The 25,323-nt window shown below is 56.5% G+C and overlaps 10 protein-coding genes across 10 annotated transcripts in view; 3 read left to right on the plus strand and 7 right to left on the minus strand.

Moving 5' to 3' along the window:
- Positions 1–1,210: 1,210 nt before the first annotated feature.
- On the minus strand, positions 1,211–2,285 carry CHGG_05008 (uncharacterized protein; the record flags this gene model as incomplete). The annotated part of the gene is made up of 2 exons (XM_001224221.1): positions 1,211–1,666; positions 2,202–2,285. 2 exons carry the CDS (start codon positions 2,283–2,285, stop codon positions 1,211–1,213), a joined length of 540 nt encoding a protein of 179 aa, XP_001224222.1.
- A 241-nt stretch (positions 2,286–2,526) lies between these two features.
- Positions 2,527–3,620, plus strand: CHGG_05009 (uncharacterized protein; the record flags this gene model as incomplete). Its single annotated transcript, XM_001224222.1, has 4 exons — positions 2,527–2,564; positions 2,674–2,752; positions 2,966–3,157; positions 3,330–3,620. The coding sequence occupies 4 exons, from the start codon at positions 2,527–2,529 to the stop codon at positions 3,618–3,620; spliced, it is 600 nt and encodes a 199-aa protein (XP_001224223.1).
- A 429-nt stretch (positions 3,621–4,049) lies between these two features.
- Positions 4,050–5,016, minus strand: CHGG_05010 (uncharacterized protein; the record flags this gene model as incomplete). The annotated part of the gene is made up of 3 exons (XM_001224223.1): positions 4,050–4,099; positions 4,212–4,237; positions 4,391–5,016. The coding sequence occupies 3 exons, from the start codon at positions 5,014–5,016 to the stop codon at positions 4,050–4,052; spliced, it is 702 nt and encodes a 233-aa protein (XP_001224224.1).
- Positions 5,017–5,932: 916 nt separating this feature from the next.
- On the plus strand, positions 5,933–10,056 carry CHGG_05011 (uncharacterized protein; the record flags this gene model as incomplete). Its single annotated transcript, XM_001224224.1, has 4 exons — positions 5,933–6,125; positions 6,305–6,931; positions 7,029–7,532; positions 7,715–10,056. The coding sequence occupies 4 exons, from the start codon at positions 5,933–5,935 to the stop codon at positions 10,054–10,056; spliced, it is 3,666 nt and encodes a 1,221-aa protein (XP_001224225.1).
- Positions 10,057–10,514: 458 nt separating this feature from the next.
- On the minus strand, positions 10,515–11,619 carry CHGG_05012 (uncharacterized protein; the record flags this gene model as incomplete). The annotated part of the gene is made up of 2 exons (XM_001224225.1): positions 10,515–11,528; positions 11,617–11,619. 2 exons carry the CDS (start codon positions 11,617–11,619, stop codon positions 10,515–10,517), a joined length of 1,017 nt encoding a protein of 338 aa, XP_001224226.1.
- A 745-nt stretch (positions 11,620–12,364) lies between these two features.
- On the plus strand, positions 12,365–13,960 carry CHGG_05013 (uncharacterized protein; the record flags this gene model as incomplete). The annotated part of the gene is made up of 2 exons (XM_001224226.1): positions 12,365–12,934; positions 12,998–13,960. 2 exons carry the CDS (start codon positions 12,365–12,367, stop codon positions 13,958–13,960), a joined length of 1,533 nt encoding a protein of 510 aa, XP_001224227.1.
- A 2,390-nt stretch (positions 13,961–16,350) lies between these two features.
- CHGG_05014 (uncharacterized protein) lies at positions 16,351–17,517 on the minus strand (the record flags this gene model as incomplete). Its single annotated transcript, XM_001224227.1, has 2 exons — positions 16,351–17,095; positions 17,273–17,517. The coding sequence occupies 2 exons, from the start codon at positions 17,515–17,517 to the stop codon at positions 16,351–16,353; spliced, it is 990 nt and encodes a 329-aa protein (XP_001224228.1).
- Positions 17,518–17,797: 280 nt separating this feature from the next.
- On the minus strand, positions 17,798–19,909 carry CHGG_05015 (uncharacterized protein; the record flags this gene model as incomplete). Its single annotated transcript, XM_001224228.1, has 3 exons — positions 17,798–17,830; positions 18,310–19,180; positions 19,278–19,909. The coding sequence occupies 3 exons, from the start codon at positions 19,907–19,909 to the stop codon at positions 17,798–17,800; spliced, it is 1,536 nt and encodes a 511-aa protein (XP_001224229.1).
- Positions 19,910–21,099: 1,190 nt separating this feature from the next.
- On the minus strand, positions 21,100–23,473 carry CHGG_05016 (uncharacterized protein; the record flags this gene model as incomplete). The annotated part of the gene is made up of 4 exons (XM_001224229.1): positions 21,100–21,158; positions 21,217–22,908; positions 23,074–23,216; positions 23,307–23,473. The coding sequence occupies 4 exons, from the start codon at positions 23,471–23,473 to the stop codon at positions 21,100–21,102; spliced, it is 2,061 nt and encodes a 686-aa protein (XP_001224230.1).
- Positions 23,474–25,035: 1,562 nt separating this feature from the next.
- Positions 25,036–25,323, minus strand: part of CHGG_05017 (uncharacterized protein) — a gene marked incomplete at both ends in the record, with an annotated part of 1,497 nt that continues 1,209 nt past the window's right edge. Inside the window, one exon of the mRNA XM_001224230.1 lies at positions 25,036–25,093. Within this exon, the coding sequence (XP_001224231.1) occupies positions 25,036–25,093 (58 nt within the window). The remainder of the gene's footprint in view (positions 25,094–25,323) is intronic.

Genomic DNA, 25,323 nt, shown 5'->3' on the forward strand with positions numbered 1-25,323 from the left:
GGATGTGGCATTGTTGGGTGAATCAAGGCTCCTTCGGTAGCCGGGCGGGAAGGCAGGGTTGGCGGGTTGCGGGCTAATTGACAGAGGGGTCGGAGCGAACTCACAAAGGTCCTTAGGCCCAAAAACAGGAACACTGTGTGCTAGGGATGGTTCGGTTCACCAGTCGAAGGGGCCGTCGCTTCGCTGGATATGTGGTCGGACTTGCTGTGAGGGGATGCGATGCGGCCGAAATTGTGGTTGGCCTCGGAGCTTCGTCGACTTGTTCTCTTCCAAGGTGCCTCTGATGGATTTGTGGTCCCTGGCAGCAAGCCCATGCACCGTTTCCTTCCCCATCGAGAAGTGCCTATTGGCTGGCTACCACACGTGATCCGCCAGCCTCGCGCGTGCCGGCGTTACCAAATTCCACACACATTACCAGTAGGGATACACTGAATTCTGGATGAACGGTGGCAAGCCCCGACGCTTGCAGGGCGGATTTTTGCACAGGCTTCGCAAGCGGATGTGCCGGTCTCTAACTAACCGCTTTTAGGTATGTGCATACTTGCAATATTCATGACCGGGTTTTAAAGAGAGACACCACCTTCTGTTATTGAGCACATGTTTTCAATCCTTGAGAAAGACCAAGTACAATCAAGCCTTTCTCTAGTTTTTCTTTAGTTACAACTTGAGAACAATTGCAGCCTTTGTGATTCGATTTTGGCATTACCTACTGGGGTATGTTTATTGCACTTGGGGCCTGTGGTCTGTCTGCCTACGAAGATGAGAAGGGTGTGTGACATCTTCAGAAGTTAGGTAGGGGGATACTATGTACAAATGCATCCTCGGACTGTCAGCCAAGGTTGCTTTGAACTGTCGACTACATCATATTGCAAGCATTGGTTCTTTACCTCATGGCAATGATGTGAAGCATCTGTGGTCATCCGAGGACTGCAAGCTAACGAGAGGACCTGATATGTTTATTGAGAGGCTTACCACTGCGGTCTTTTAAATCATTCGAAACAACCTCTGCCCTAATTAGTCATTGGGTCTCAAATCTGTTTGATTAGATGTACTTCGTACGAAGTCAGAAAAGCTCTTCAAGTCTCCGACTAGGCTAGCGCACAACCTGATGCGCATGCAGTGTTCGTAGAACCCCTGAAACGCTCTCGCAACCGACAACGGGGAGCCAATGCCAAACACAGCGCGATGTCACCAAAACCACGTGGGTCGCTCAGGCGGCATCGTCATCGTTAATCCCAACCATCAATGGGTTGAAACATCGAGGCTTCAGAGACTCGATCTTTCTTTGCGCCCCCGGGACTTGGAGGGTTTCAGCTGAGAGAAGCGAATGGTAAAGTATCAAACTCGCCAGCGACGTCGGTGCTGAAGTGTGGCAGCCATGCAGGTGGTCGGTCGGAAAGGGCGACAACGCAGTGACACGAGCTTCGGCTGGGTGAGGTTCCGGATCATGGGTCTCCCTCTTTTCTGTTTCTCCGTGTCGGAACTGACAAGAAGTCAACAGTTTACCGGAAACAGAAGCACCACAGGAGCAGAGGTTGAGACAGACGGAAACGATCTTCGCATTCGTCTCCACTTGTGCCTGGAAGCTCGTTACTTCGGCTGCGACGCTCGATTTGGGTTTCATGCACAGCCTCACCCCGCCCCAGTGTTCAGCACTGTCCACGGCCTATCAGACCCCTGAGATCCAGCGCCCTGGCGGCTGAGCACCCTCATGGCTGTCCGACCCACTGCTCCCGTACCTCGTGAATACGGCTGGTTGTTAACATCGAGGAACTGAATGGAAAGAGATACGAAGCGGTTCGGCCTCAATGCGGTCGTAAGAAACCTGCTCCTCCAGTTAAAAGGCAGAGGAGTCTGCAATTGTCTGGAAATATTCGAGGATCATCTGCATGCGCATCAGAGCCGAAGGAAGGAAGAGGAACCGACCACACGCTCTTTAGGTAGGTCCCGTTCCGTCGCTTGGTGTGTACCAGGTGGAGACGAAAGGGGACGGGCTTCAGCCCGGCGCCAAATCCACGTCACGACCTAAATCACTTTCTCTCTGAAGGAAAAGGGGAAGGGGATGGATTGAAAGGCGCAAAGGGAATAAAACAGAATGTAGTGGTAGCAAGAAGAAGATGGAGAAAGTTAGATAGAAAACATTAGGCAAGCAATCTCTCAAAGCTTGAGCATTTCCATAGTTACCGGAGCAGCCGACTTACACAATCCTTTTCCATGACGCAGCAGAACGAGAATCCCGTATCCCGCCAAGGCGAACGAGCGAGGGGAACAGGGGCCTCCAGCATTATGTAATTGGTTGTCAAGCCTGGCTGTTCCCCTCAAAATTTCTAGGACATGAGTCCTGGGACGAGACGCATCCACACTGTATTAATTACTACTGGCGGTGCCTTCCATCCCATTCAACGGCCGACACCAACCCACACCTATCTTCTCCTCTCGACAACAATTGCTACCCGTGTCCACTGCGGGCTGCGCACGACAACAGGATTCCGAGCGAATCGACGCTCACCTGCCCATTTGCCAGCCATGGCGAGTGATCGCAACGCCCAAAATGTCATCCGCAGGTACGCTGCCCAGCCAGCTGAGGACGAATCCGCGATGCCCGACCATGGACCGTCTTTGGAGAGCCACCACGCCGGCCACCGAGCCTTGCTGACTTTCTCGGCTACCCAGGAAACTCGTCATCATTGGTGATGGCGCTTGCGGCAAGACAAGTTTGTTGAGCGTGTTTACACTTGGTTTCTTTCCAACAGTGAGTGCCGAATGATTGCAAGGTTTACTTGCCCCCTACTCATCCAAGACTGACATGGGATGTAGCATTATGTGAGTAGTTCACCATCATGACCACCCGTCGAGACGACAACGACATCTACCGAATTGGCCCGACGCTTCCTTGTTCCAAATACTACCGAAACCGCGTTACCATCCCCGTTACCCTCGTTCTGACCGACTCTTCCCGCCCCAGATACCAACCGTTTTTGAGAACTATGTAACGGATTGTCGGGTGGATGGAAAGTCAGTCCAGCTGGCTCTATGGGATACAGCCGGGCAGGAGGACTATGAACGGTTACGGCCGCTAGCGTACTCCAAAGCGCACGTCATCCTGATAGGCTTCTCGGTCGACACGCCAGATTCACTGGATAATGTCAAGCACAAGGTGGGTACACAGTCACAAATCCCGACCCCACTGTCCACTCAAACGGCTTTCTCGTCGATGCCGCCGTCATGTGTGACGGTTGTACGACGCACCCGTCCTCTCCCACCGCCCTTTCTTGAGATTACGGATGTACCGACCGGGCTGGGGAAGTTGACTGACCGCGCCGATATAGTGGGTTGTTGAGGCACAAGAACGGTGTCCCGACGTACCGATCATACTCGTTGGCTTGAAGAAGGATCTGCGGGACGACCCCGTGGCAATAGAGGAGATGCGGAAACGGTCACAGCGTTTCGTTTCTCCCACCGACGGCGAGCACGCGGCCAAGGATATTGGCGCCCGCAAGTATCTCGAATGTTCCAGTCTTAGTGGGGAGGGCGTCGACGACGTTTTTGAGGCGGCCACGAGAGCGTCGCTGCTCATGTTCGAGAAGTCTGAAGGGAACGGGTGTTGTGTGATATTATAAGGCAACTTGGACAGGAGATGGGGCGCCACTCAGGAATGTTTCCCTCAACCACTCTTCGGCAACTTCCAGCCTTTTAGAGGGAAAGAGGGCGCCCCTTGAAGTTCTTATCCCCCGGCATGGGATCAACAGGCTACCAAAGCGGCGATCGTTCTTTGGGCCCGCCTTAAACGCATCTGATACAGGGTTTTGTCTATCCGTCAGCATAAAACGACCCGGAAGCGGAAGTTGGGGTGAAATCTGTCCATTAATCTGTCGGACGCTCACCGCATAGCGAGCCTCACGAGGCACGATCAACGCTGTATTAATACGCTATAGACTTTTTAGTTTGGGTTTTCCTTTAGTCTAATGGCCTCGCATTTAGCTTTGGATATGGGGCGGATTGTACCAAGGCAGCAAAGGCCATGCGACAGCGCTGAGCATGGACAGACATTAAGGACCGGCGAATTCAGACTGGCAATGCAGGACATATTTTATCCCAGCTGTGATCTAGTTGCGATGTGGTCAAACGAACAAGCAATACCACGACAATCCGAGCTTGGGTGTCCGTTACCCTTCATGAGCATAGAGAGGCGAACGCCTCGGCATGCTTACCCTGCCATGACAACTCTGGTGGCGGCCTTCAATATGGTACAGTATAGTCTACATTCGTAACAGATCTGCCACTCCAGATCAACAGCCGGCAAGACTACGGTTGGTCAACTGGCCGTAGCATGCCGGCGTGATCCCATCAATCCCCCACCTTCGTATTGCCCCGGTCCATGTCCGCTTACCGCTTCCAATCGTGATTCCACGCCACCCTAGCCGGCGTCTCGGTCTGCGCCCGCGCGTACTCGACCGGCACCCCGTGCAGGCCGTAGACGCCCTTCTTCTCCATCGCCATGCGGTACAGGTACCCCTCGCCCCTGGTGCCCGGGCCCGAGGTCAGGCGCAGCTCCTCGCACGCCGCGCTCATGCTCTGGTGCTGCCGCATCAGGTTGCGCTCGCGCGCCTCGCGCTCCCGCCGCCGGAACAGCAGCCACGCCCGGTGGATCGTCCAGTGCCGCAGGTGCCGGTTGCGGCCCATGCGCAGCGGCGGCGGGATCCGGTTCGGCGACAGGATGGAGAAGTGCGAGAGCATGTTGATCATCTTGGGGTCCCGCGGCTCCTCGCCCCGGCCCTTGCCGCCCTTCTTTGTTTTGGCTTGCGGCTTGCCGCCTCTGTTGGGGCCCTTGTTGGGGCCTTTTTGGCCTTTGGCGCCTGGCGGGGCGAGCGTGCTAGGGGTGGTGGAGAGGGGCCGGGCTGATGCCGCGAGGCATTGTGTTGTCTTTGAGGGGTGGGAGAGAGTGGCTGTGAGGGTGGTTGGCCGGATTAGGAACCGGGAGGCGAGGCCTCGGAGCGACGGGATGGTGAACGACATCGTGCCGAATGTAGTGGGGGTCGAGCCGGTGTCTCGGGGGGGGGTTGTCTGGACGAGGAATGCGGTTCGAATCGGGGAGGGGTTTCGATGTTCGAAGCTCGCCCTTCGTCGACTGGGACAACCCGTCGTCTCCTCCGAGATTGTGGGGTTGTGATCCCGGCCGTCTGTCTGGCGGAGTTCTTTAGATGTGGCGGGAACGGCTCGGGGACTCGATTGTCACGGGGCCGTCGTGCTCGTCGCCGGGACTCGGGGTGCGCTGTGGTCGATGCTCACGGGAAAATTGAAAAGTTGAGCCAAGCCCAGGTCCGTGCCGCTCGGATCCAGAGCCGTCACCATTGGTCCCCCAACAGCGGGTCGGCTACAGGGGGTCGTCGACCAGCGTATAACATCAATCCCTAGCGCCAAATGCATCATCATATTTTCTCTCAAGGATCGCCTACTTGAAGCGAGGAACGTCATTTTCCCTGTCGAGTACAAAACAGGAGACATACAAAATGAGCAATTGCAGAGCGAATTCATTTTTATAGATCCCGAACTGGTCATAACTCTAGATTTACGTTGATAGTACCTCTCCTGGGGATATATACCACTTTGGCAATGGATGTGCCGCGCGTGACCATCTTTCAAATTTCTCTTCTGGAGATTTGAACTCTCAAGAGCGAGGGGCAGTCCCTGGTGGTCGGTGTATCTTTAGCGCTCAATGACTGAAAAATTACACGAAAGAGCGTTCCAGCCAACCAAAATTGGCATAGTCGACCCCAACGCGCGAAATTTCAACCTCGAGGACCCCGCCCCCGCGTTCCGGTCTTCGCTGCTCGATGACTCTCAACCAGCGAGCCCAGTGAGCTTTGGCTCTCTGTCAACCCATCCACTGCAACATTTTTGATCGGACTCGGTGTCGTCACACGTCGTCACCATGGCGCATCTCACTCTCGCCGGAGACTCGTGCTTCACGGCCGCCGAGGCCCAGAAGCTCAAGGACCTGATCAACAAGGTGGCGCCCATCAAGGTTTCGAACTTGCGAGGCTCCTGGGTTTACTACGCCCATATCGAGGGCGATTCCGAGGCCGCCCAGCAAAAGCTTGCCCAATTGCTTCCCCTGGAGGCCGGTGCTGGGAAATCTACCCCTCACTTATCGCACATCGGCCATGAGCGGAAGTGGTACGTGACTCCACGGTACCTCTCGCCATGGAGTTCCAAGGCCACCAGCATTGCCCAGGTGTGCGGCTTCGAGCAACAGATCTCCCAGATTGAGCGTGGCCGCATCATCACCATTGAATTTGAGCAGCCCTACAACGACAAACCGTTCCCTTCCGCGATATCCTACACGACCGCATGACCGAAACCCTTTCCACCGATGCGCCCGACCTCAACACCATGTTCGCTGAGAGCGTATCCGCTCCACTCGAAGTTGTCAACATCTTTGAAAACGGCCGGGATCCGGCACAGGTGTTGAACGAATACAACAAGGCTCGCGGCCTTGCCCTGGACCAGTCCGAGGTGGAATACTTGGTGGAAAAGTTTACCGAACTGGGGCGTCCGCCGCACGATATCGAGCTATTCATGTTTGCCCAAGTGAATTCGGAACACTGTCGCCACAAACAGTTCAATGCGAACTGGACCATCGACGGGTTGGCCAAGGGGAAGACGCTGTTTGAGATGATCAGGAACACCCACAAGGTCACGCCTGACTACACCGTCTCAGCGTACAGCGATAACGCGGCGGTTATGGAAGGCGAGCAGACTAACCTTTGGGCCCCTGACTATTCGACCGGTTCCTGGAAGCTGAACAAGGAACTCCTACATGTTTTGGCCAAGGTCGAAACGCACAACCACCCCACTGCCATTGCCCCGTTCCCGGGTGCGGCTACCGGGTCTGGAGGAGAAATCCGTGACGAAGGGGCCGTTGGACGGGGTTCAACGCCGAAAGCTGGCCTCTGTGGTTTCTGGGTTTCGGATCTGCTCATCCCAGACCATCAGGCTCCATGGGAAATTGATGTCGGGTCGCCCAGCGCATTTTGCCAGCAGTCTTGATATCATGCTCGAGGCTCCCATTGGCAGCGCCCGTTTCAACAATGAGTTCGGTCGCCCCTGCCTTGCAGGAACCTTCCGCACGCTCCTCACGGCGGATGACACGAACGTCGAAGGGGAGTTCCGTGGTTACCACAAGCCGATTATGATTGCCGGTGGTGTTGGCACCGTCAGAGAGAAGCACGCGCTTAAGCGCCCCGAGGATGTCACTGAGGGCGCGCATGTTATTGTTCTCGGTGGCCCTGCTATGTTGATCGGTCTCGGTGGCGGTGCTGCGTCGAGCAATGCCTCGGGAGAGGGCAATGCAGAATTGGACTTTGACAGCGTCCAACGCGGCAACCCAGAGATGGAGCGCCGTGCGCAGATGGTAATCAACACCTGCGTGGCTTTGGGGGACCAGACCCCCATTGCCATGATCCACGACGTTGGCGCTGGCGGGCTTTCAAACGCACTTCCGGAGCTTGTCAGGGATGCCGGATTTGGTGGTAGATTTGAACTCCGCCAGGTTGAGAGCGTGGACAAGAGCATGAGCCCGCTTCAAATTTGGTGCAATGAGGCTCAGGAGCGCTATGTTGTTCTTGTGAACAGCGACGGGATGGAACGGTTCACTAGCATTTGCCGTAAGTCTGTTTTCTGCACTGCGCCATCACTCGCTAACGACGGATAGGACGTGAACGCTGTAACTTTTCGGACGTCGGAACTGTTCTTTCCCGAGAGAGGGATGGTGTCTCCAAGTTGATTCTTAGCGACAAGGAATCGAACGAGTACCCCCGCCCCATCGATGTCCCAATGGATGTCCTCTTCCCCAAGGGTCGCACGTTGGAGCGCATTGTCAGCTCCAAGAAGCCCGCATGGCCCGTTTTCGACCCTGTCGCCAGCTTGAAATCAGCTATCGACGGTTCACTTAGCGATGCGGACCTGTTCAAGCAAGCTGTTCAGCGCGTTTTCTGGATGCCCGCGGTCGGTTCCAAGTCTTTCCTGATCACCATCGGCGATCGGACAGTTGGCGGTCTTACCACTCGCGACCAAATGGTCGGGCCGTGGCAAACACCAGTTGCCGACGTTGCCGTAACGGCGACAGCCTTCAGCCTCAACGGGGCGAGGACTGGTGAGGCGATGGCTATGGGTGAAAAACCCACCCTCGCACTTATCTCTCCTGCTGCCTCCGCCAGGATGGCTGTTGCTGAGAGTTTGCTCAACCTTGGGGCAGCAGACATCAAGGGCGGCAGCCACCGTGGAGACCTGCGGCGTGTGAAGCTCTCGGCCAACTGGATGGCAGCTGTGAACCATCCGGGCGAGGGTGCTGCGCTTTATGAGGCCGTGGAGGCGATCGGAATGCATCTTTGCCCGCAGCTCGGCGTGAGCATCCCCGTAGGCAAGGACTCGACATCCATGAAATCATCCTGGAAGGATGGAGAGACCAAGAAGAGCGTGACGGCCCCTGTGTCGGTTGTCATCTCAGCGTTTACCCTGGTCGAGGATATCCGGCGTACTTGGACTCCTCAGCTTCGCCGGGTGGAGGATGTGGGCGAGACTGTTCTACTCTACGTCGATTTGGCGCAGGGTCGCAAGGCCATGGGTGGTTCCGCGCTCGCTCAGTCACTGGGTGCCATCGGCCACGAGGCGCCCGACGTCCGGGATGTGGACCTCCTGAAGGACTATTTCGATGCGCTAGCTCAGTTGCACGAGAGCGGCGTTGTCCTTGCCTACCACGACAGGTCAGACGGCGGTCTCATCACCACCATCGCCGAGATGATGTTCGCCGGCCGGTGCGGCGTTGATCTCATGATGGATGGCATCGCTGCCTCTGGCAACTTGTCGGACATGGTCGACGCTTTGTTCAACGAAGAACTGGGTGCCGTCTTCCAAGTGCGCGCCTCGGATGAGGTGAACTTCAAGAGGTGTTTCGCCACCTGCGGCCCTCCTGCTGGTTTGATTCGCAAGTTCGGCGTTGTCCAGGCGACATCTAAGCAGGTACTTACCATCCGGTATGGCGAGGGAGCGCCGTTTGTCAGCCTCGACAGAGCCGAGATGCAACAATGGTGGACCAAGACGTCCTACGAGATGCAGAAGCTGCGCGACACTCCGGCGTGCGCCGAGTCCGAGTACGCCACTATCCTGGACTCGGAAGACCCTGGTCTTTCCTTCAACCTCACCTTTTCCCCCAGCGAGAACATCACTCCTCTGACGGCGTCCATCACGGGTTTCTTCGGCAAGATGCCGCGCGTCGCCATCCTCCGCGAGCAGGGTGTCAACGGTTACGCTGAGATGGCCTTTGCCTTCCGCGCGGCGGGTTTCGACGCCGTCGACATCCACATGACGGACATCATCGCTGGCCGGTCGCTGTCCGACTTTGTCGGCCTCGCCGCTTGCGGTGGCTTCTCGTTCGGCGACGTGCTCGGCGCCGGCCAGGGTTGGGCCAAGTCGATTTTGCTGCACGACAAGGCACGGCGCGAGCTGGCCGATTTCTTCAACCGCAAGGACACATTCGCTCTAGGCGTTTGCAACGGCTGCCAGATGCTGTCCCGTCTCAAGGAGCTCATCTCCGGCGCCGAGCACTTCCCTACCTTTGTCGAGAACGCCTCGTCGCAATTCGAGGGGCGCTTCGGCATGGTCAAGGTCGAAGACAACCCGGCCCGGCCGTCGGTCTTCTTCCACGGCATGGACGGCTCCAGCCTGCCGATCGTCGTCTCCCACGGCGAGGGCAGAGCCGAGTTTGCGTCGGACGAGTCGTTCCGCGCGCTCGCCGAAGCGGGCGGCATCCCGTTACGCTACGTGGATAACAGGCTGAACGTCACGGAGCAGTACCCGTATAACCCCAACGGCAGCCCAGGTGGTGTGGCCGCTGTCTCGAGCAGGGACGGCCGTGTGCTGGCCATGATGCCGCACCCGGAACGGAATATCCCCGCTGATGTGGCCAGCTACGTGCCGGCGGACGAGATCGAGGAGTGGGGTGAGTTTGGGCCGTGGCTGAGGATGTTCAGGAGCGCTCGGAGGTGGGTGGGCTAGTTTTGCTGGATGGTGATGGTGCTTGAGGCGTAAAAAACAAGGTAGGTATGTAGTTGGGGTGGTTTGTTTTTTTGGGGGCAATTTTGTTTGTACATGGCTCGTCTTTAGACCGTAGATATCACCAAAAATGAACATTTCAAACTCTCAGGGTATAAATGGCTGACTTCAATAGCTCTGCTTAATTCTTGAGGTTTTCAGCTAGCAATCATTGGCGTGTTGTCCACCTGCGATTTGCAAATATTCGGTGTCTTCATTCCGCTGGCTATTGCATGACTTCCCGACGCCCAAAGGTCCCTTTAAGTGTCGGCTCTAATATAACTCAACCGAACGCAACTCCTATCACCTCCCGTCACCAGGAGCACCACCAGCTCCGCCCCGTCCCGCACCACCCATCAAATTCCGGGCCCTGTGAATATGTCAGGATTGAGTTGGCACAAAATCATCGCACGAGAGGGGGCTCACATCTCAGCCACGCTCGGGTCCGACATCAGCGAGCCGATATCGGGCATGCCGCCGCCACCGCGTCCAAACGAATCAGCCATCTCGCGCAGGCGCGGGTTGTTCATCAGGTTGGCCATCATGTCGGGGTTGCTCATCAGGTTCTGCGCCATGGACGCAAACATGGGGTTGTTCATGATGGACGCAAAGTCGGGCATGCCACCACCACCACCACCGCCCGCGCCACCACCGCCGCCACCACCGAACATGCTCGCCAGGTCACCCAATCCGGGCGAGCCGCCAGCGCCCGCTCCCGCACCCCTCGTCCCACTGCTGCCGGCACCCGCCTCCTCGGCCGCAATCTCCTCGACCCTGCGCTTAGCCGTCTCGTAGCCCTTCTTCATGGCGTCGCTGCCACCATTCCCCTCGTACTCAATCCCCTTCTGGTACGCCTCCATCGAGCCCTTGGCGTCGCCCAGCGCGAAGCGCGCCAGGCCCAGGCGGCTCCACGCCTTGGTGTACTTGGGGTCGACGGCGACGGCGGCCTCGGCGTCGGCGCGGGCGGCCTCGTGGTCCCGCGCCGCGCTGTACGCCGCCGCCCGGTTCGACAGGAAGATGGCGTTGCCCGGGTGCACGGCTAGTGCCTGCGTGTAGAGGTCGATCGCCGCCGGGTAGTCGCGCTGCGCCATGGCGGCGTTGCCCTTGGACTTGAGGGCTTCGGCTTGTTTCTTTTGCTCGTCGGTCGGGGCGGCGGCGGTGGTGGTGGCCGGGGCGGGCGTGGAGGCAGCAGCGCCCCCGGCGGGCTTGGAGCCCCTCAGCTTCTCGTAGACCGAGTAGATCTGGAAGAGGTTCTGCGCGCCGACGGCCTGGGAGACGGCGGCCTTGTCGGTGGGGTCGACGCCGAAGGACTCGCCGATGCAGTTGATGGCGATGTCGATCGAGTCTTTCTCCTCCGAGGTCAGGGTGCCGTCCGTCAGCGACGTCGACAGGAAGTCGCAGATGGCCAGCGCAAGGCGCTGCTTGGGTGTTGTGGACTAGATTGGGCAGGGGGGTCAGTCTCGGGTTGCACGAGAACGGTTCATGCCCTGTAGAGTGAGGGAGGGGTCAGCAAGCGATACATACCATGGTGAATGGAATATTCGAAATGCCTGCGTATGCTTGGTGGTTTGGAGTTTCTAAAGCGCAGAATTACGGGGAATTCTCCAGGTCAACAAACGATCCTGGCGGGGCTGTTTCGACCAGACGAGAAGGGGTCGGCCAGATTCTACACCCATCGATGGAGGGGCTGCGGGCGGGAGTGGGGCAGGCGCGGTCTGGATTCAATACCGGCGCCAATTTTTGAGACTTTACTACAACTCAGCATGGCCAGCGTGGGTTGCCTCTCTTAAGCCTACAGTAAGGTATCTTAGCCATATAAGTAATACTGAGAAGATAGTAGGGGGATATTCCATGGGTCTTAACAACGGGGTATGTTTTGAGAAATACATTGTAATTTGTATGTTCGTTACACAGTCTGGTTGTAAATTACCGTTTCATCTCGAGCTGATCCGCAAAGCCCCCGGAAATAGTGGGGCAGCGCTGATGTCACAGTCTCAATAGGTACGGGACGGCCCTGAGGCCGCGGTGCTCCGTCAAGCGGCTCTCAACAACCACTGCCCCCTGCCTTTTCTTCTCAGCCGCCGAAAACAACGACCGAGAGTTGGTGACAGTTAGAACAAAGGTAGAGACTCTTTATGCGCTTCCTCATATCCCATCACTAACGGCAGGGCATTTTAGGGAGACACTAGAAACTGCGCTGCTCTACCGAGTCGCTGAGGGTTGGTTGGCGCCTTGGACTCAAATCCTGGCGTTCGAACGCCGAGAACTCAGGATGGCGACCCCAAGCAACGGCAACACCGCGCATTCGATTATCCCCGCCCCCCTTACAACAAACGAGCAGCACATATGCTTCATCTGCCTATGCACAGACGTCGATACCCCGAACGCAGTATGGGTGGACCCTTGCCCGTGCAGCCTTGAGGCGCACGAAGGATGCATGCTTCGCTACATCGGGGAGATGGAAACGACACGACGGCGGTCAAATAAAAATCCTCTAGCGTGTCCGGCCTGCAAGGTGCCCTTTATCATCGAAGAACCGTACGACCGATTCCTCGCTATTAGAGACAACCTATACCGCCGGTACAGCCGCGCGGCGCCCGCCGTGCTCGGGTCATTCGTAATCGGCGGTGGTTTCGCCGGCGCAATGTGGTATGGTGGGACTGCGGTCAGCATATTTGTCGGCCGCGACTCGTTTATCCGCTGGCTCGAGGGAGGAGGGCGCCAACGGCTGCCCTCAACCCTGATCAAGTTGGCGACCCTGTCGGCCATCGGTCCTGGGCTGTTGATTTTTAGGTGGCTCCCATCGCTGGGGACCGTCCTCCTGCTGCCCTTCTCCGTCCTCGTGAGTCTTTTTTAACCTTCCTCTTCGTAGGTTAACCCCGCTGACGAATTCATCTTTGCGTAGTACGGCGCAACTCTTGTCGCGCAGGACAATCTTCCCACATGGCCACCCTCGCCCCAATGGGCCATGACCCTTATGCCGGTTGTGCAACTCAGCTACTCTTACCTCTTGCACGACCTCTTTGGGCCGCTGGAGCGGCGTCTAAACCGTACCCTGCGTGGGCTTCCCGCGACGGAGGACGAGGCGCAACCGGAAGCCAGGCTCGCCCCCAATAGGCCTGCCGCCCGCCACGAAGAGGAAGCTGATGGCGTCAGGGGCGCGTGGGCTAACCTCACTCGCGCCGTCCGCGGGCTATTCGGCGATGATGTCGATGACGCTGCTGACGAGCCTCCTGCCGTTGACTGGCAAGTACAGCATCACTTGGAGGTGAGGATAGGCGGCGGGGGTGGTGGAGATAATGGCGACGATGACGATACGGACGAGGAAGATATCAGAGACGCTCTAGGCGAGGCAGATCAACAACGGCGTGATGTTCCCCAGGAACCACAACCCCAGCCACAACAGCAACAACAACAGCAACAGCAACAGCCACCAGCTGCTCAACAACCGGCGGCACAGGCAGCCGGAAACCAGAACGAGGAGGGTGGCAATGGGGGCGGTAATGGGGGCGTCAATGCAGGGGCCGGCGAAAACAACAATGACCCGGCCTCGTTCTTCGGCCTCATAATTAACAGCGTTGTCACGTCCCTTCTCTTCCCCGCCATCTCGTACGGCATGGGTGAGCTCATACGCGCCGTCGTCCCCAAGGGCTGGGTGTCACCGTCTCGTTCCTGGCGCAGCAGGACGCCCCCTGGGTTGCTACAACAGCGCTGGGGTCGCAGCTTGGCCGGCGGGTGTCTCTTCGTGGTGTTGCGGGATGCGCTCGCGCTATATACCAAGTACCGGCGGGTACAGGTGCGGATGAAGAGGAAGATCAAGAATGTGGAGAGGAAAGGGCAGGCCAAGACCCAGGGGGGAAGACCGTGAGGGCGGGTTAATGTGGTCAGGAGGAGGATGGCTTTCTCTGGACTATCGAGTGGCATTGGGCGCCCTGTTAGCAGACGAGCTTGATTATATTGTTTTGAGCAGGCTTTGGCGAGAAGAGATTTGTGTAAGTTTGCAAAAAAGGATACGTTACAATAGCAAACGGCCCCTGATACCGAGTCTCAGGATATGGAATAGACGGAAGCGATGCGAATCCCACCTGGAAATCACGGTTTACAGCTGCTAGGACGCGTATCCACGCGGACTGTAAAAACGAACCAGTTGCAAAATCACGCACGATATTTCTAGTTCTACCGCTATTTGTATTCAAAAGATCGCTGTCAGAAGGGCAATTGCAGTAAACTAACTAAGAATATACAGGTCGTCGCTTCATTCCTTTCGTTTTGTTTTTCAGCCTTTTCTCAAGAAACACCAAACAAACGCCAACGTGCCGAGACATGTGTACCACGTCTCATCAAGACCAAAGTCATATCATAATAATACAAGGCCTGATCAACACCACGGCATATTGAGAAGCCTTCCCTGACCATGGGTGCCCCGAGCATCCAGCCGAATGGTTTACTTGTTGGGCTTCTACAACCCCCATAGGTGTCAGTCTCTATCGGTAGAGGTGTTGCAATACTTCAGAAACATGTTGTGCTCACCGGGCAGCTGGGGCAGGTGCATTGCCCCGAGGGGCAGTTGCAGGTTCCAGTGGTCGAACACCCGCAATCGCTCATGGTGAAGAGTGGGTAAGATTTGATTTTTTGGTTTTTCTTTTTTTATTCTCTCGAAGGTGTATCGAATCTCGAAGTCAAACAGACAAGTGTTTTCTTGTATTCTGATTTGTGTTTTATATGTGGGCTTGAAACTTTGTTGCTTGGAGAAAAGGATAAAATTGCGAGCAGCAGAAGGTGCAAAGAAATAAAAGAAAAACGAAGACGATGGAGGGAAGAGAAGTGGAAGACTGGGGCGCGGGGAGAGGGCTCTATATAGGCGCCATGCTCTCACGAGACTCGCGTGTTAGTGGTATGACAAAGAAGCGGGATGCGGGCGGGGTGGGTGGCAAGATGACGTCTGACCGGTGTCATTGACATGACTTCGTAGGAGTGATGATCAGCTCCTTGGCCGTTCGCTGTATGGTTCGGGGCTACACCAAGCATACCCCGGGTGGTGATACCAACCAACGGGCCTCGATGCGGGCTTCCTGTCAATTCCTTGACTAATTAACTGATGGTCGCCTTTGCGTTAGCGTGGTCCAGACCAATCTCGAGTTACTGCTCTTGGCCTAACCTCGTCATCTGCCACATGCCGGCCGGAAGTCCTTTGGGTAAGGGTTGAGGCCACAAGACTTGGTCCAAACAGTGGCAGTTCGTGAGCTAGCAGGAGATAGATAGCGAGAGTTTATGGCGCATATTCGGGGTGACCGGAATTAGGGCACAATCTAAGGATAGTTACCTAGCTTTGGTTCGATTGTTCATTCCGGCACCCGTCGTATTAGAGTATCACCCACATGGGGTACTCACTCAGCGCCAAGGGCACCCATACCATGACGATGTCTTTAACTCTTAGGGTGCTTTCGGCTACCAGGAGGTGACCTATATCCCACCTCTCGCTGTTATATGCGCTTCACCATGGCCGATCTTTCTTTTCCAGTTTCTTTTCTAGATATCTGACATAATCCAATGTCTTACCTTCATCCCCCAAGCGAGTGTCTCCCATCTCCATGTACGACAACCACAGCTTCCAGGTTATTCTCCAGGTGTTTTGAGTTTAAAGATATAGGAGTGCCTCGAATCCAGGGCACTCACTACTAGGTTGAAGAACTCTCTTGCAACCAGACTATGAACTCAACGCGTTTGAAAACCGGGACATGATCTCCTGACTGGATTAACTATATATTCAAACCCTGCTTGTTCCAATCTACAGATGAAATCGTTATTGTTTATGGCTACGCAACTCGAAGCTTTCGGGACACGACCGCTTGGTTTGTGCAATTGCAGTTAATCGGGTTGATCTTCCGTCTACCCGGCAAATCGGAATACGAGTTACGGGCGGTTCAAACCCCGAGCCTTACATGAACCGGTGACTCACTGACAAGAAAATGAAGTCGCTCGTTTCCGCAGGCTGTTGCCTGAGGTATCGTCTTTCATTCTCACTTACCATCTCTCTCATATATTCCCAAGCACGCTCTCGGGCTCAGTTCGACACTGAAATTCAAGATGACCGACGCTGACCTCAACCGGGGCAGCACCGACACGCCCCTCGAACCAACCTTCGATGGAAAGACCGGCATGGGGGCCATCAAGTCGGAGAAACAGGCAACCGATCCCAACAACTGGGAACCGCCGAGCGTCAAAACCAACCAGCCGACCACAACACCACCACCCCCATCAACCCCCCCCCTCCCCACCCCCAAACTCCTCGCCCTCCTCGCCTCCCTCATCCTCAGCATCTTCCTCTTCGCCATCGACCTCACCATCCTCACCAACGCCATCCCGGCCATCACCACCACCTTCCACAGCCTCAACCACGTCACCTGGTACGGCAGCGCCTTCTTCCTGACCACCGCCCCCTTCCAATCCGCCTGGGGCAAAGCCTTCCGCCACTTCGACCTGAAGCTCGCCTTCCTCGCCGCGATCCTCATCTTCGAAGCCGGCAACGCGCTGGCCGGCGCCGCCCCCTCCAGCGCCGCGCTCATCGCGGGCCGCGCCGTCAGCGGCGTGGGGGGGGCGGGCATCATCACGGGCTCGTTTACCATCATTGCGCTGGTGGCGCCGCCCGAGAGGGCGCCCGCGTGTATGGCGGTGTTGGGGGTCACGTTTGGTTGTGCGAGTGTCCTGGGGCCGTTGCTGGGTGGCGTGTTTACCGAGCACCTGTCGTGGCGGTGGTGTTTTTGGGTGAATTTGCCGTTGGGTGCGCTTGCGGCGGGGTTGGTCGCGTTGGTGTTGGAGACGCCTGCTGCGGCGGCCCCGCCGGAGGGGGTGGCTCTCTGGGAGAAGTTCCTTCAGCTGGATTTGTTGGGTTTGGTGGTGGTTATGGGGGCGTCGACTTGTTTCTTGCTGGCTATGCAGCTGGGGAGTGAGGTTGGGGGTGTGGTCGCGACCGGCCACGGTTGGATTGCTGGTGGGGTTTAGCCTGCTTGTTGTGGTGTTTGTTCTGGTGGAGTGGTTTCAGGGGGAGAGGGCCATGGTGCAGTTCCGGATCCTGAAGCAATGGCGCATACTCGGGAACATAATCTGCATCTTCTTTGTTGCGGCCGTTCAGCTCCCTCTACTCTATATCCTGCCCATCTATTTCCAGGCCGTCACCAACGTTTCTGCCGCGGATAGCGGGTACCGCACCATTCCGCTCATTCTCGGCGTGTCCATCTTCACCATCGTCTCCAACACGTCGATGCCAAAGGTCCACTGGGGCGTGTGGCTTATGACCGGGCCCCTAATCATGACGGCTGGTGTTGTTTGTTTGTACACACTGGAGGTTGGGACGTTGTTCGCCAAAACGATTGGGTTCCAAGTGCTGGTAGGCTCAGGGATTGGCCTTGTCTTGCAGGTTCCCATGGTAGCAAATCAGAGACTCGCAGGCTCTTTCTCCGATATTACCATTGTCACGGGGACAACATTGTTCTTTGAGGCAACCGGAGCTTTACTCTTCATGGCGGCGGCCGAGGCGACGTTTGTCAACGGCCTGGTGGACTGTTTGGGAGAACAGGCACCATGGATTCCTTCCCATCAAGTCATTGAAGCTGGAGCAACAGGATTTCGGCAGCGTTTCGGGTCAGATTCGAGCCTTGTTCTGGCCTGTTACATGGACGGCATTCGGACGACCATGATCACTGAGCTAGTATGTTCCGTAATCGCAACACTTGTCGCCCTTGCCGTTAGCCTCAGCGTCTGGGTGGGGTATTGGAGGGAGAGAAAAAAAGAGGGCGAGCAAACTAGTATGTAACTGATAAATATTCACAGTATTATTTTCTGTTGCTGTTGTGACTTTCCGCTTTTATTTTTGGCGGTGCTTATTGTGAATAGGGGGCGGTAACATGCGTAATAATATTTCTCGTTGTTCGGTTATCTATACACAACGTTGCCCAAACAAGCCAGGCCAGCTTGGGGACACAACTCCCAAGTCAAGGATACCCAGTCCATACTCCCGGGCCTCCCCATCCCTCAAGTGATACTAGACCATACCAAACCACCAAAACGAGCGAGCACCCCCTCTCTCCCCCTCCCTACTTATCGGGAAGAAGAAGAAAAAGGCTCAAGAAGAAGACTCAGCCTCTAAAAGCCCGCTCACCCCAAAACGCCTCCCTCCACCACCCTCAAAACCGCGCTCCCACCCCCCGGCCGACTAACCACCACCGCCGCCTCGCGCTGCTCCGCCGTAAGCTCCAACTCGCCGTAGTAGCCCCGATGCCAGGCCTCACGCACGGCCGCCACGCGGTCGGCGGGAACCAGATGCACGCTGCAGCCGCCCCAGCCGGCGCCGGTCAGGCGGCTGCCGTAGGCGCCGGCGGCGCGCGCCAGGGCGCACAGGGTGTCGATCTCGGTGCAGCTGCACTCGTAGGTGTCGCGGCAGGAGTCTTGGGTGGCGTTGAGGAGGACGCCGAGTTGCGTGCCAATGTCAGGGCTGTTGTTGTTGGTGGTGCCGGATTCGAGCAGCGCTAGGAACTGCACCACGCGCAGCGCCTCGCCAAAGACGTGCTGCGCGCGCTGGGCCAGCTTGAAGCGCTCGGCGCGCACGGGGAAGCGCGAGGTGAAGCGGGCTTCGAGCTCGTCGACGGTCAGGCCCAGCACCGTGGCGATCTCCTCGCGCGTGTAGCCCTCGGCTTTGGTGAGCGTTTGCGAGGTCAGTGTGATAAGCTCCTGCAGCTGCTCGGGGGCCGATTGGGCGGCGCGTCCCGCCTGCTCTTGGAGGGCGAAGTAGGTCTCTTGGAAGCCGTGCAGACTGATGCCGAGGGGGGCGGCGTCGGTGGGGAGCGTGGTGCCGGGTGGGTTGAGGGCTGCGTTGAGGTAGGCTGCTGCGAGCGTGCATTCTACCACGCGGAGGTTGTAGTGGATGGGCCCGGTGACGAATTTGTCGGAGGTGACGAAGGATTGGGCAATGAGGAAGACTAGTGCCGGGTCGGTCTCGGGGAACTGGACTGGGCGTGCCTTTAGGGTCGGGGTGAAAGAGACGAAGAGGGCGGAGCCACGCTCGGAGAAGACCGAGGCAGATTGGTCCATTCTGGAGGTATGTTAGCGGTGGTTTCTTCTCCCTTTCTTTCTTCTTCTCCTTTTCTGTTGGCAGAGATGCTGCTTGCTGCCGCAACATAAGAACTTACCCGCCAGAGTTCACGCCTACTGCGCGCTCACTCACAATGGCCAGCTCGGTCAACTCGGTCTTGTCGACGGTCTCCTCCCCGTTGGCTACCATGACAGCTAGAGCGCTGGCGGTCACAAAGGCCGCACTGGAGCTCAGGCCGCCGCCCGTCGGGACAGTGCCGTCGACGAGGATCCTCATGCTCTTAGGCTTGAAGTCAGGGCCCTTCTTCTTGCGGAGCAGCTCTAATGCGCCACGGAGGCCGGACTTGAAGTAGTTGGTCCACTCATGGACGGTGGCATCGATGTCCACGGCATCGAAAGGAATGTCGAACTCATGGGCGGGAAACTTTGCCTCCTGCACATTGGCGATGGTGATCTTGAAGGTGCTGGCCTCGGTAGGGGTAGGATCGGTTGACGCGGCGAGCAAGGCATCGGCCGTGATGGCCATGGGCAGCACCGGGTACAGCGAGTAGTCGATGTGCTCGCCGATGACATTCACCCGGCCCGGAGCCCGCGAGACGAATTCAGGCGCACGGCCGTGAAGCGACTCGAACTTGGCCAGGAGCCTATTCCACCTCTTGGTTTGAGACGGCAGGGCATCTGAGGTGTAGATGTCACTCAGAGAGTGAGCGATGGGCACGGGACCAGCCATTTCTGGTAAAGTACGTTTTTCTTTTCTGTCTTCTTTTATTCGTTGAGGTCCTCGTCTGGCATACGCGAATGGAAAGAGAAAGAGAGGGAAAATGAGGGAAAATAGAAAAGGTGTGAAAGGTCAGGTGCGACGAGAATGAGGTTGAGGCTATGTGGGCAATTCCGGAGTCGCGGAGGTGAGAGTCGGCCGTTGTTGCCCCGCACTGTTTTGTATGTGTAGTCCGCGGCAATGAGCATCAGAAGAAAAAAAGTGTTGGCGGGTTTGGTGCCTGTGAAAGGTAGCCTAGCCCGTGATGTTACAGTTACAGCGACAGTCAAACACGCTAATAGCAGAGTTCTGAGAACATTCATGGTTCTGCCCCGGAAAGCCACTTCGGATGAACAAGCTTGAACTTTCTTCCCGGGGCCGATGCGGGGAGTGCCCGGTACCCACCCCACCATGATCACCAACACCGCCGAGTATTTCACCGTTGGGCGGAGCCTGGCCTGTTCTTGCTGATCAACAAACTTGAGTTGAGGTGGAAGATGGTGGCATTGACTGGGACATTGGTTTGTGTTAACGTTGCGTACACTATGTTAAGGAGTGGTCAAGGCAATTACTCAAAACTTCAGTGTTCGAACCCCGCGGGAAAGGGTGAGAACCTTGGACTCAATGGCATCATTCCGAAAACAACATGAAGCAGGTGCCCCCCTTATGAGTTTGGCTGTGGTATATAAGCTACATATGGGTAAGCCCTCAGTCAGTCGCCAGGTCGCAATGAGATCCTGTTCAACACGGAGTTGGTCATTGAGCAGCGGCTTCCATGCCACCATGATAAGTCACACACATGAATCCCTCCAGAGGCACACAGAAGGAACCAAGCAACAACTTAGCAATGCCTCCGCGGTGTCTCGAATGCTCAAATTCACATGGTATCGATTCATCCAATATATACAGCCCATCGGCACGGCACGGCGACAGGGGGAACAGCGAGGCCTTACCCCAGGCTCCTCGCAAAATAAAACCAGATCATACAGCAGATCTGCAACCAACTTTTGCTGACCCGTGATGCATTGCAAAACATGGCTCAATGCCAACAACAACAACCAGATTTTCCGAATTTTTCCGATCCGTTCCGCAAAAAAACAAGTGGGAAAAATGTCAAGAACTGGACGATTAAGGGGAATAGCGAAGGTATGGGGTTGCATGCTTTAAGAGTGGAGGCCGCCGGTGCGTTCCCGCATCCGCTCTCGCCTAATCTTGTCCTTGGCTGTTGAGTGTGTTAGTCGATATGATCTTACGCCAAAACAACTGAGGAATCAACTTACCACTATCCCAGGTGATGAACTCGTGCAGACCAGACCCGGCGGGGACCATGGGAAGGACAGGGACCTTCTTGTCCGTCACCACCTCGAGCACGGCCGGCCCATCGCTCTCAATCAGCCACTTGAGAGCCTCCACGGTCTCTTCGGGCTTTACGAGGCGCCTGTGCTGCACGCCCATGGCGTCGGCCAGCTTCATGAAGTCGGGGTTCTTCTGGTGGGTGTGTGAATACCTGTCTTCGTAGAACAGGTTCTGCCATTGCGTGACCATGCCCTGTTCCTCGTTGTTCAGGATGATGACCTTGACGCCAATGTTGAACTGCGCAGCAGTGGAGAGCTCGGTCAGGGTCATGGCAAACGAGGCATCACCGTCAATGTCGATGACGAGCGAATCAGGCTTCGCCACCTTGGCGCCGATGGCAGCCGGCAGGCCGTAACCCATGGTCCCCAAGCCACCAGAGGTGATCATGGACCGAGGGTGCCGCCAGCGGAAGTGCTGAGCCACCCACATCTGATGCTGGCCAACACCAGTAGAGATGTATGTGTCGTTTTTGCGGTCGGCCGTCAGCTTGCTCAGCTCCTCGATAAGAGTCTGCGGCTTGATCAAGCCTGAGCGCTCCGCCCGTTCGTAGTCGGAAAGAGGCCACTTCGCCTTCCACTCGTTGATCTTGTCAAACCAGTCCTTCCTGTCGGCCATCGCCTTGGCCTCAACATGTGGCAGAAGCATCTCAAGACTAGCGCTGATGTCGCCTTCGATGGCCTCGGTCGCTTGCACAACCTTGTTGATATTCTTGGGCAGAATCTCAAAGTGGATGATACCTCCACGTCCCTCGGCAGCAGCGGCCTTAGCAGCCGGGGCAAACTTGGCAACGCTCAGGGTCACGCGGTCGTCAAAGCGGGCGCCGAGGGCGATGATCAAGTCAGCTTCTTGCATCGCCATGTTGGCATACGCAGAGCCGTGCATGCCAAGCATGTGCAGCGACTTCTCGTCCAACTCGTCAAAGGCGCCGAGACCTTGGAGAGTAGTCGTGACGGGAAGAGATGCCTTGTCCGCCAACGTCCTGAGCAGTGCCGGGCCGTTCTTGGAGCAGATAACACCATGGCCAGCATAGATGACGGGCTTCTTAGCGATGTTGATGAGATCGGCGACGCGGCGGATCGAAGCATCCTGCTGCTTCTTGTTGATTTCGAGGGCAGCACGAGACGCGGCGCTAGGAATCGTTGGGATAGCAGATTCGGTGGGAATGGCTCGCCTCAGGACGCCGGCCGTGATATCCTTGGGAAGGTCGACAAGAACAGGGCCCGGCCTGCCGCTGGTAGCAATCTCGAAAGCCTCGTTGATCCTCCGGGGGAGTTCGGCGACGCTCTTGACCATGACGTTCCACTTGGTGCACGCCCGTGAGATGCCAATCACGTCGGCTTCTTGGAAAGCATCACTTCCGATAGCGGCCGTGACGACCTGGCCGGTAAACACGACCATTGGCGTGCCATCCGCAAGCGCATCAGCCATCGGGGTGACGACGTTGGTTGCGCCAGGCCCAGATGTCACCAACACAACACCAGGCTTTCCTGAAGCACGCGCATAGCCCTCGGCCATGTGGCCAGCGCCCTGCTCGTGCCTTGGAAGCACGAAACCAAAATGGGGGGAGTTGTAGATCGCATCGAACACGGGAAGAATGGCGCCGCCCGGGTAGCCGACTGTAGCACCGTAGTGTTAGCTAGGGAGCTAGGGTACCAAGAAACTCAATGCGAAAAAAAAGAAGAAACGCACAGATATGCTTTACATCATGCCGCAGCATCATTTCGTGGAAGATCTCTCCTCCAGTCTTCCCGATGAATCTATCCCATGTTTGTGTTAGTCACATGTGACCCTGCGAACAGGAGGGGCATTGCGGTAGGCATACGACTCGTCCACGTCGCTCTTCTTCGGGTTAACGAGGGGCTGGACATGGCTTCGATCTTTGGTTGCGGCATTGAATGACGGGCTAGGTTTCGGCCGTGCTTCGCTGTTGAATCAATACCCAAGTTAGCCCTTCGAACCCTCAGCGTGACTCACCCAACGGGAGGGGATCGTGGGGAAACAGGCGCAAACGTACGTCGCAGTTGGTTTTGTGGCCGCCGTCGTCGATTGATTCCTCACATTGGCGGGGCTGTTGCGCCGTGTTGCTACGGCTGTGGCTCGTTGGGCCGTGGTGAGGGCTCGTTGTTGCCCGGGCCGAGCTTCGGCGAGGCCCTTGAGGGCGCGCGATGTCTGACGGAGCATCGTGTCTGGGGGGTAGTGGAGTGGAGAGAGCCAAAACCAACTTGATAAACGACAAAAACAAGAAAGAAGAAAAACGACGAGTAACAAAAGATTGCTACCGTGAGAATTGAGCACCGAAAGCAGAGTCTCTCATCTGAAGGGGAAGAGTCAATGGCTCCACGGCTCGAGACACTGGCGATGTGGAAGAAAGAGCGTCTGGCCGTGGGCGGAGCCGCTTTGGGTGTGAGTCGCTGCTGGATCTCAAATTTTTGGCCTTCGATTGTGGGGTAGAAAGACGGTGACAAGGTGTGCACGGGCTGCAGAGCGGTCTTTGGTGGCGATGTCGGAAGCGGGAGGAGCTCAATTGGCTGCCCATGAGTAAGACGTGGCTAGCCACCAAGAGACGAGTCTGGACTTTGCCGCCCGATTTTCTTCGACAGATTGACGAGACGGAAATAACCCTTTTTTTTTTTTTTTTCGATGGCAAGGGATGAATCGATGAATCACTGACGCCCAGGCTTCCCACTACCATCAGCCGGGCTTCTTGTTCCTCCGCCGGTTTGCCTCGAGTCTCTCAATTGTCGGCAGTTCGCACCTATACGCCCAAATGCTTGAGATAGTGACACGATGAAGCTCGGTGGCCGAGGATAATCGGCTGTGTGGATCTTTACAAACCACCCAATTACAACTTCCCGGTTACCAATTGTTTGAACGACTTTCTACCAAACTGATGCCCGGATCGGTTGCTTGGGAGGAAGGCCACCTCTCGGCATGTGCACAACAAACAGTACAGTCTGCGCCCGGCCGTTCGGAAGCCATCAGCGGTTCGTCCCCAGCACAGAGCGGGGTAAACTGCTGCATGGGGCACGCAGCCCCACTAAAGAAGTTCCAGGATAGCCGAAAGACGGATGTTTGGAGGTGTGTAGGGCTGCATTCGGTGGCGTTTTTGAAACCATGGCTTTTCAGCTCCAAGAAGAAGGCTGTTCTCTTCCGACGTGAAGGCAAGTCTCGGTGCAGTACCTATTTTCTGGGGACGGGGCCTCTTGACCAGCGACATGTGCTGTGGATTCCCAATCGCGCGGCGGTTGTGTATAGGATTCGTTGCCTGCCAGAGCGCGTCCGGTCAAGGGCAAATATTCGAACTTGACGTGGCCGAAAGACGTGACTATCCTGAAAAGGGTCGGCCGGGTACGGGGGCATCTGGCGATGCTTGCTGCGCCGGAGACCCCTTCATCTTGCTCTCCCACCCTCTCTCAGTTGGGGTGTTTCGCTCCGGCCTCATTTCCGGCTCGTCTTCCAGATCCCGATCCGAAGTGGATCCCGCTCCGGAGTAGGTGGGTCCGGAGACCGGGGTCAGCTCGATGGATCGGCCGGTTCCGAGCCGGGCTCCAGCTGAGCAAAGTCGTCAACTCTTGAGACGGCTCGGGTAAGGCGAGCGAGGCAAGGTTCACGATCATTCAAATTAGTGTAAGAATAATACCTAGTAACTATAATGAAGAAATATCTATGCTTGATCGCTTGGTAAATTGCCCCTCCAACCATCACCGTCGATAAGGGAAGAGATACGAACGCCAGATTCCCTTCTACAGGCATTCGGCATCCACATAATTAGTGCCGTTGTAAAGAGCCGAACCCACATCCCTTCCGTTCATGTCAACCCCAGAAACAGCAACGAATCCAATCTTCAGTGGCATTGCCAACGCCGTGGCAACTCCTCGCTTGTCCGACAGAAACAAGAGAGGAAATGGAATAATGTGATTACATGCCATCCCTGAAAGGCAGCAAAAGACGCCAAGAACGCCATGGTTAGCCCGTGCTATTCTCCCAATGGTTGCTCAGTTACTGCATCGTTGATCGGAAATAAGCCTCCG

The sequence above is a fragment of the Chaetomium globosum genome, genomic scaffold (assembly GCF_000143365.1).
Source record: "Chaetomium globosum CBS 148.51 scaffold_4 genomic scaffold, whole genome shotgun sequence".
Lineage (NCBI taxonomy): Eukaryota > Fungi > Ascomycota > Sordariomycetes > Sordariales > Chaetomiaceae > Chaetomium > Chaetomium globosum.